The 10,102-nt window shown below is 37.7% G+C and overlaps 1 protein-coding gene across 1 annotated transcript; it reads left to right on the top strand.

The window, feature by feature from the left end:
* The first annotated feature begins 5,553 nt into the window (after window positions 1–5,553).
* mnx1 (motor neuron and pancreas homeobox 1) lies at window positions 5,554–8,359 on the top strand. Its single transcript, XM_039790454.1, has 3 exons — window positions 5,554–6,116; window positions 6,900–7,060; window positions 7,548–8,359. Exons 1-3 carry the CDS (start codon window positions 5,633–5,635, stop codon window positions 7,833–7,835), a joined length of 933 nt encoding a protein of 310 aa, XP_039646388.1. The 5' UTR covers window positions 5,554–5,632; the 3' UTR covers window positions 7,836–8,359.
* Window positions 8,360–10,102: the final 1,743 nt, after the last annotated feature.

Here is a 10,102-nt window from a genome sequence, read left to right as displayed (position 1 = left end):
TCCTGCAATGTCAGGGAGCTGGTTGGACAAAAAACATGACAATCATATCCGACTTAAACCCGCCTCTCACCTAAATGCATTGAGAAGGTTCTGTGACCAGTAATTTTCAAGATCATAGAGGAACTCCACATTAAGTTATTGGTTTAATAATCTATTGTATTGTATTTGCACTGTATACATAATCACATAGATGCCTGTTGGTGTGTAATGTTAATACAGATGTTTTTTCCAAGAATACATAATACACTTTTTCTGCTCAAAGCTAGATAGGCTAAATGCATCTCCTTGAAGTTAAAGGTTATAGATAAAACTATAGGAAATAAATGGAAGGACTGTTTATTAGTGAGCCTTTTGAAAAATTCTACTCTGGGGTGTAATCAAACATCTTTGATGCGAGTGCCCACGCCACACCAGTGACACAGTATATAGGACTAATCAGTCATCTTTTACTGACTCAATAAATGTTTTCATAGGACCCTTGTTACACAGCTGAATAACCTATTCATGAATACCAAAATAAAAGGTTAAGGTTAAATAATATTTACAGTTGACAAAACAATCTCACCACTAGGGCTTTTCTAAAGCTTTCAAACAGACAGTATCACACAGTAGATGGAGTTTTCTTGGTTGTCATGGAATTGTAGATGTTCAAATTTCTCTTTTTCTGAGGAGTTCAGAGACTTCTAGTCTATGTTGGCCAACCAACATTTAATTACATTTACATTTAGCCTATGTAGGGGAAATGTTGATTTCATATCACTGAACGAGAGTTTTGATTTACCATATTTCATTGTTCATCTGAATTGTTGCATATGTGTAATAGTAGTGTGATATTTATTCCCATCAGGTGACCATAGGAACATTTTCTTCATCATTAATGCAGATTTACTTTTTGAAATACAGATAACTAAACTAGTCAAATACAGCCCAAACAACAATGGCCTGCCAGCCTAGGGGGAAAAAAAACAACCTTCCAACCAAATCTTATACTTAACAAGTGAAAATGACATGTCTTGCCAATGTTACGCTGAACTCACACACAGTTTTGCAGATTAAAACCACTCTCTGCATAACTGTTTTACCAAAGTTATGTTTACACTGCCCTAACAGCTCTAGTATATTGGGATTGCTACGGCAAGGCTTAACTGTAGAACTATCTAGGGGTCCATGATATATCGACTCACTATCGTTATTGCGATATCACGTTGCACAATATTATATTGAAAGTGTCGCGATAAGTATGCAATATTTTTATATTTATTTTTGTTGTTTCTAATATTTCCTGTTCTGTAGACATGCTCTTTATTTATTTTTTATACTGTACAACCAGTACATGTCCTGTTCTGTAGACATGCTTTTTATTTATTGTTTTTATACTGTACAACCAGTAAAACATGTCCTGTTCTGTAGACATGGTCGTTATTTATTTATTCACGTTTTACCAGTCCAATATGACAGTCAGTTGAAATAACCCTTGTGTTGTAAGAAAACTTTTTTTGTCATGAATCTATTTTGATGCGTTTTCCCATAAGTTTAGTCATTTTACATATGTTTAAAAATATCGAAATTAATATCGATATCGCAACATTCATAATCAATATCACATTTCGTCAATATCGTGCAACCCTAGAACTATCCTGTATCTCCTTTGTTAACTTTCCCTTCACTAGTTGTAAGCATTGATTTAACTTATCTTGCTGAACTTTTGACCCCTTATGAGCCTGCACACAGCTGGAGGACTCTGATTAAAGTAGCCTATTATATTTTCTTTTTCCTTATTGGATTTATCAATTTCTTCCTATTTGTATGTTGTTATGTTTTGTGCATATGGAAATGAAAACTATTTTTTTATGGCATCACTGGTGTGATGGTAATTTATTAGTGTTTTATTTAATTTTTACTTTTGTATTTTACTGATCTTTCTTTTTTTAGCTATCTTGATTTCGAAGCTTGTACGTTTGTTCTGAAAAGTATTACATACACATAAAGATGATAATATGATAAGTATGATGATTATTATTAACAGCAGTAGAAGAGGAATTCCTGTTTATATTGGTATGTATATATGTAACTGTCTGATCTCATGCAAAAGTCAGTCTTCAAAGATCTGATTCCAGCCAAGACTTTGCTGAATCATCATCAGTTTTCACACATATACAAAGGTTCTCATGTAAAATGGAATCTAATACAATAGCTCTACAAGAAAGCCAAATATTTCTATTTTTTTAAATGGGATGGACAAAGATAAGAAACATTTTTTTAAAACAACAACACAGGCCACCACCATTATAAATCAATACCTTTCTGACAAAGAGAAAATAAATCTCTACAGTCCAGCTTCCGTGCCTCTGCTGGGCTGGTTGTTTTACTTGACTAATAAAAGACCTATAGGGATGCATTCATTTCTTCACAGTCCTTCAATAATTTCTGTCAATATGCATTCAGAGTGACTTAAAAAGTGAGCTTTTTAAAAAAAATAAAACTGCAGGAGATTCCCAGATCCAAAAATGTTGATATAATGGTCAAGTCAAACAGAAATTAGTGTTTTAATATTACAGATATTTCTTTATTTAGTCATTATGTATGTTTTTTTTTCCGGAATTGCCTTTGGCTCATTTTTATGGGAATTAAAGTCCATACTAATATAGCAATTTGCTTTATATAGGCCTATTTGATACTGATTCTGATTTTGTAGCCAAGTAGCCTACTATATAGGATACATATTTTATTATTATTATTGTTGCAGTCTTTACTCTGTTTGTCAAAAAAAACGATGACTTATATCATCGGGCTTTTTATTTGCTGAACGAATAAAGGCTTTAAAAGCATCAGCATGAGGCACAGACAAATGGTTTCATCATTAAGATGGGTCCACATACTGTAGGTTTACAATGTTGAAGGCAACGAAGGTACCTACCTTCCCTTCAAAGCATATTGATAACACGCTGAGACAAATTAACCAGCAATATCGACTTTCATAAAGATCATGATGTTTCTTTCAGATAAATAAGTCTATTTGCTGTAATTATCTGATATTGATATAGTTTTTTTCCTGACAGAAATTATGCAGCCAATGGGATGTCAGATAGAAAAAAATTATTATAAGCCACAAATATTTTTAAAAGCATTTTTTACACATTTCATTGAAGCGGCCATTTGTGCCAATGTAGCCGAACGTATGACATTAGAAGAGACAGTGCAAATCCCTTTAAATTGCCTTTTCATAATGAACACATTTACCGAAGGTAATTAATATATAAACCCGATTTGTCACTTTGATTTGTATTTTAGTTAATTGTGAAAGTAATTACAGAGCAAATTAACAGCTTTCAGGAAAGACCAGGGTTTTAGGGTCCGGTTCCATCTTGGGTGCCTTATTAATTTTCTCTCCCCTAGATGTGATGAAAAGGAGCGATAAATCTGGGTGATCGGTGAAGGCCAATACTAAATGGCTCCATATTTCACCGCTACTTTAATAGAAATATTCATGCGGGCCCCTTAATGAAATTAAACCGGCGGTGGGGACAAGGCACAGCTCAGGCGCGTGGTGAGCAACAGTCCGGCTGTTATAATAATCTTGCAGGAGAGGCTAACATTTCATTGATGAGAGAACTTCAAAAATAAGACTTCTGTTTTTTTTCATTTCGACTAATTGTCCTGAGATTTTCATTTAGCCCTTCACTAATATCATACTGTCTTGAATATGTTGCACGCCCCCTTTCATCTCTCTCATGGCTCTCAGTGTGTCCAAATTATGATTTATGATTTTTTTTAAACCATAATTGAGATCAGAGGTCAATGTAAAAAAAAAAATTTGGGAATGTATCATGAGCATGTCCACTATTTCACCATGAATAGTGGCAAATATCATTAGCGAATTGACTCTCTCTGTCTCCCTTCCTATTTTTTTTTAATTTTTTTTATCGTTTCAATACAGGCCCACATCCCAGCACCCACATCAATCTACTCGTTATCATTCTGTAATTGGTCATGATCATCAAGGTCCACAATTAAATGGCGATCCTTTACTTGAAAACTACCCGGTGACTTGTTGATTTCCCCCGAGCAAATAAACGTCCCAGGAGCGCGGTTCGCTGATGAATTGACAAAAACTAATCAGCTTTATTGGTAGACAGGTTAAGGGCAACTGGGTGTCAATAATTCTCATTTTGACCTCCTCTTCCATTAACTTTAAGTGGCTTATTAGACCGAAGTCACTCGGAGCCACGGGCCTATTAGCTACATCTATCTCTCCTCATCACACTTCAGGGCTTTCTTTCAATTACTACATTTTTTTGCTGCTCGTTGCTGATTGTGCCAGTTTCTTGTCCATAGTGATATTTTTGATTTAATAAGAAACATTCCAACAATATTTGCAGTATTAAAGGGGCAAATGTAAGGCTTATTAGAGAAAATCTCATCTTTAATGTCGGGCAAATGTCTCAAAACAAAACTTTTTCAGCACGTTTGCTTATACATCATGTTAGAAGCAGTGAGGGTTCAACCTAATCATTTTGGTTATACAGCTCCATTAACAGGCCAGTGTGCGTCTGTCATTTGGAGAGCGACAGAAGGAGGGCTTTTACTTAAATTTCCCTGTTGGCCTCACAGAGTGCTTCAAGATGTTCACTTTTACGCATGCCTTCATTTTTTTTACTCACTATATATTTATTTTATTTGCCATCTAAATTCAATAAGTGAAGATGAGCCTGATAACCTTACACATCACCTTACGTGTTAAGACTAAACATTCACTTTTACATTGCTGGATTAAAATGTATCCAACATGGATTTGCCTGTACTGTCATTTAATGTGTCTTATATTTGTTTTTTCGATTTTCAGGTTAAAATATATATATTAAAATGTCTCCTATCCTCAGATGAACCGAGAATCGATAGATCACCCCTCTTTTTAAATTCAAGGACATTATTGACTTACAGTAGCACATAAACAATTAAGGGAAATTATTTCGACAAATTGCATTTTTCATATCAATTAAAAATAAAATTGTAAAATTAAATGTTTGGATTTCTTTATTACATGTTTTACGTATATGATGGCCATTCTGGAGTGCTTGTGGCTGCCGATGTTTAATCAGATGCTACCTGCTCCTGTGACCTTAGTCAAATGGATTATGTATAGGCTACAGTAGCCTATAAACCAATCCCCTAAAATGTACAACACACTTTGTCATGTAATCATAACACGAATGAAGTCCTTATTAAGTCACCCGTGGAAACTTTTACTCCATAACCCACTGTTAGTGAATTATATAGGCAATACGCTTGGCAAAAACAGCATCCAGTTACAAAAAAAGTTTTATTGAGTTTTATTTCAAACGTTTGCGTCATTTTCCTGTAATAGCAATATCATATAAAAGCACTAACGCAACCAACACCGTGCTTTACAATGATTAGAGCACAGAGGCGTTGTTGGGTCCGTTGTGACGCTTGGGACAGCCCCCTGCAGACGGCTCCACCAATCACTTCCATCTGAGAGGGATTAAGTGTCACACGGAGCGCCTCTCTCACACTCCGGACCACATCATAACTTTTAGGAGGTGGGGAAACGGCACTGACTTCTCCTTCGTTTACGGTAGCAGAAGCGAGAAGGACGCGCACCGGGGGCCCAATGGAGAAATCTAAAAACTTTCGCATTGACGCTCTTTTAGCAGTAGATACACCCAAGGTGCAAACCTCTCCGCTTGCGCTTGTCACTTCCCTGTCCTCCTCCTCCATCCCGTCGTCTGGAAGTGTGGCAGCCCCGGAACTGAGCGCCGAGTCTTTACGCACTGAGACGCCGTCTCCGCCGAGGATCTCCAACTGCGGGTTGATTCCTAAACCGGGTTTCCTGAACAGTCCTCACAGCATGGTTGGATTACATCCGCAGAGTACCGCAGGGATCCCCGCACAGGCTCTCTACGGCCATCCAATGTACACCTACTCCGCAGCTGCCCTCGCAGGCCAACACCCTGCCCTGTCCTACTCCTATCCACACGGCTCCCATCATCACCACAGTGATCCCATCAAACTGACAGCCAGCACCTTCCAGCTGGACCACTGGCTCCGGGTCTCCACAGCCGGGATGATGCTGCCCAAAATGTCTGACTTTAATTGTAAGTAGCTGTTTCATTAGAGAAGGTTCAGTCATTGTTTGCCCTTTTTACTCCAAATAAATACATACAAATATTACATAGCCTTTTGGTTATGTAAAGCGATTATACAAGGCAGAGCTAAACACGTTTGATAGTACCCACACGGTCTTCTTTATGTGTTATACATTTTCTAATAAATGTTATTAATAAATATTGTAGGCCTACATGATGTTGCTCATTGACAGAATTCGTTACAGTGCTAAAGACTCGCATGCCTTTCTTATTTTTCTTAAAAAGAAAGTCGGTTCTTGATGGCGCACTATTTCCCTCACATACTAAGATCGTCTGAATGAAGAGGCTGTCAGAGAGTGATGGTTTTTCTAAGAGGAACTAAAATGGACAGATAATGGACAGTGGGAAAGTAGCAGAGGAGTGTGAAACCCACAGTCGACATGCTATTTGCTCACCAGATACTGCCTTTTTGTTTCTGCAGGTTTTAACAGATTTGTTCAAAATGAAGTGGCAAATAGCTCCTCTATGGGGATATTCATAAGTGGACGACCTTGTTGCTCAGGGTGCACATATATGTAAAAAAGAAAACCGTTTTATTACACCACAACAACATAGGGCTGCCAATTGTACTGATTGTGACGATTGCCTTGACGTCTTCGTTTATTTTATTTACAGCTATAAGCAGGCTGTTGGTTTTGCACATGAACTTACATATATTTTATGCCAATTCATAAAAAAAAAAGTCTATTGCAAAGGTGTATGGTATTGATGTTTTTTTTCTTTTTCTTGCAGCTCAAGCTCAGTCCAACTTGCTTGGCAAGTGCAGAAGACCAAGAACTGCATTCACAAGTCAGCAGCTGCTGGAGCTGGAGCATCAATTCAAACTGAATAAGTACCTGTCACGACCGAAGCGCTTTGAAGTGGCTACGTCCCTCATGCTGACAGAAACTCAGGTGATATTTCTTAGCGATGACATAGTTATACCATTTTAGTTCACCCAGAATTTGGAAATGTTTTTTTAATGCATTTAGCTAGGTTTCTATTCTAAATCTTGGCTTTATTTATTTTTCTGAAAATAATGGAGAAATTATGATTAAATCTCATTTATTTTGATCCAGATGCATCCTTAATGTTCTAAACATAATCGTATCTCCTATCTTTCCAATGGTTCAACTGTATAACAAAATTGCATAGGCAAATGGCAATTAGGTCATCTTATTGCTATTTTATTATTTGATTGAAGGGATTTAAAAAAACAAAAACAATACTAGATTAACTAACTTCAAATGTTTTCATTGTAGGATAGTTGTAACACCGCAGAGGTCAATGCCAGGTGGTCTGGTGACCTTTACGCAATCTTTACGCATAGTTACGCACAGGTAGCCTCCTTCTTTATATGTCTAAAAAAAAACTTGAACTAAATTATTTTCCTTTCCTCAGGTTAAAATCTGGTTCCAGAACAGACGCATGAAGTGGAAGAGAAGTAAGAAGGCCAAAGAGCAGGCCGCCCAGGAGGCCGAGAAGCAGAAAGGCAACAAGGGCGGCCAGGAGAAATCTGACGGACTCGAACAGTCGGACTATAAGAGCAAGACAGACTCAAAAAATGGCAGAATAAGAGACTTTCGAGACAGTGATGACGACGAAGGCGATACTTTCCTGTACAACTCGTCAGACTGCTCCTCAGACGACGAGAGGAATCACACCAGTGACATAAGTCCGCAGCCTTGAAGCTGAACAAGGGCGAAGGTGGCGATCTCCATTTATAATGACTGTGGGGGGGGGGGCATGTAATCCAACCTCTAATCATTAATTAGCAGTTTTTTGTCATGAAAAGAATTAAATTTAGGTCAAGAATAGACGATCTTTGTGTCATAAACAAGCAATAAAGCAGGAGATTTAAGTTTTATAATAGGAGCGTCATTTAGCACTCTATATGTAAACTGTGACATGTTGCATGGTTTATATGCAAATGCTGTAAACTGGCTCAGGACTTGGCAATCTTTCCCTGCTGTGATGGTTAGTTTGTCAGCAATAACCTTTCAATAATATCCTATAGCCCACACAAATAGTCCGCTGTCATATGTCTTATTCTGACCTTATTTTGTTCTCTGTGGTGTTCCGTATAGTATAGTGTGTCATATCACGCTGAAAAAACATGTTATGTTTATTTTTCTATACTGTATTTATAAAAATGTCATACCAGTGCATGCTAAATTATTGTTTAGCGTCTCTCTTGGTGCAAACAATGTGAAATAAAATGTTTTTATATAAAACCCATTTGGCATTTTGGCGCAAGACTTGTGCTTGTGTTTTTTTTAAATATAGTCAATTGATTTACGAGCAGCGTTTCAGCGCGGTTGCGAACACAGGCTCGTGTTTTTCTCCTTGCTCAGACAGGTCGGGTCATGGGAATTACTGTTAATAGCGCTGTCGGATCTGTGCAAACGTGCAGTGAGAGCAAACAGAGAGTAGGCAGTCAGACTGAGGAAACATTTCACACCACACTAGCAATGGGCTCGCATTAATAAACCGTTTAAACGGCTTGTTGAGCGACAACTTGGCTGCTCAGGCACTATTTTCAGGGCTGAAATCATTTGAAACTTATTTAGCCTAGAGCACACATAAAACCCTATCAAGTGTTGGGTTTTTAAATTGATAAAAGAGTTTTTAAATAATAATCTATAATTATGTTACTAGCTCCAATAACCTACATGTTGAGTGTCCAAATATAGGCATAGTCTGTCAACTCTTATTTTCCCTGAGCCTATAACACAATTTATGTATGTGTATGTGTAATGTTTTTAATTTATCATCGTTACATTATTTTTATTTTTAAATTAAGACAATGCATGTTTTTGCAGAAGACATTCTTCTTGATTTTAAACCAAAAATAATTTAACAATGATAAATGAAATACATTACACATACTGTATGTAAATTGTGTTATGGGCTCAGGAAAAATAAGAGTTGACTTCCTCAAATGCAAACAAAAAATCCCATAAACCTAATTTCCCTACCTATACAAAACATTTATTTATTTAGGGTGTGTTATTAACCAATATGCTGATATCCAATATGATCTTTCAGCCTTATATTTAATATCTGTTGATTACCAATGGGCTATAGGGTCAGTTTAATAACTCATCTGTACACCATGGGTTTACACGATGCATCAGTTACTTTACAGAAAACAGTACACAATATGGTCCAATACTTGTCAACATTGTTCCCGTGGTCAGCATTAAACTATAGCAGGGGTTGACTGATTATGTGCCATTTGTAACAGGATTACTGAGTGATCTGTTGGTTATCTTCAGCTGTTTGTGTTAGCTTTAGCAGACTAAATCAAAGTTCAGCTGAGGGTCAAACCCAAACAGTGTACACCAGGTAAAGAGGATGGAAACCTTACTGGCTCACGGGTGCAGACAATGGCCAGTGTATGGACTGCACAGTGAGCCTATTGATCCACTATCTCCAGCTTTTAACTGACAAATTCTGAAGTTTCTCTCCCAGTAGTCTCCATCATTTCTCAACAAAAAAACACTGCTACTCAAGCCCAAAGTGTATTTGTCCTCATGTGTCTGTTTTTTGGGCATTTCTGCCTTTATTGGATAGGAAAGCTGAGATATGAAAGGGAGAGAGGGTGGGGGGGGGGTGAGGGGGGAGAGACATGCAGGAAAACCGTCACAGGTCGGACTCGAACCCTGGACCTTCTGCGTCGAGGATTAAACCTCTGCATATGTGCGCCTGCTCTACCAAGTGAGCTAACCGGCCACCTTATGTGTCCGTTTTTGTCATCAAAAACAAACACTGCATCTTAAATGTAATTAAAACAACTCTCCCGTCAACATGAGCTTACAGTGCGCTTTGTGGACTAGTGAAGGACATTTCCTCTCGTTGACCTGGGTGGCCCATTCCTGACCTCAGGCCACGCTCCAGCCTCAGATTGATTCGGGCCGCACCAATGGAGCTAATTAATAGAAGCAAGTATCAAA

This window comes from Perca fluviatilis, chromosome 22, assembly GCF_010015445.1.
Source record: "Perca fluviatilis chromosome 22, GENO_Pfluv_1.0, whole genome shotgun sequence".
Taxonomy (NCBI): Eukaryota; Metazoa; Chordata; class Actinopteri; order Perciformes; family Percidae; genus Perca; species Perca fluviatilis.
The sequence above is the reverse complement of the archived record's forward strand: the minus strand, read 5'-3'. Positions and strand labels throughout refer to the sequence as shown.

Bases quoted from the DNA above. Each gene is read 5' to 3' on its own strand.
- mnx1 (XM_039790454.1), top strand. From the start codon at position 5,633: ATGGAGAAATCTAAAAACTTTCGCATTGACGCTCTTTTAGCAGTAGAT. The intron at 6,117-6,899 runs GTAAGTAGCTGT...TTTTTCTTGCAG, and splicing joins CAAAATGTCTGACTTTAATT to CTCAAGCTCAGTCCAACTTG. The intron at 7,061-7,547 runs GTGATATTTCTT...TCCTTTCCTCAG, and splicing joins TCATGCTGACAGAAACTCAG to GTTAAAATCTGGTTCCAGAA.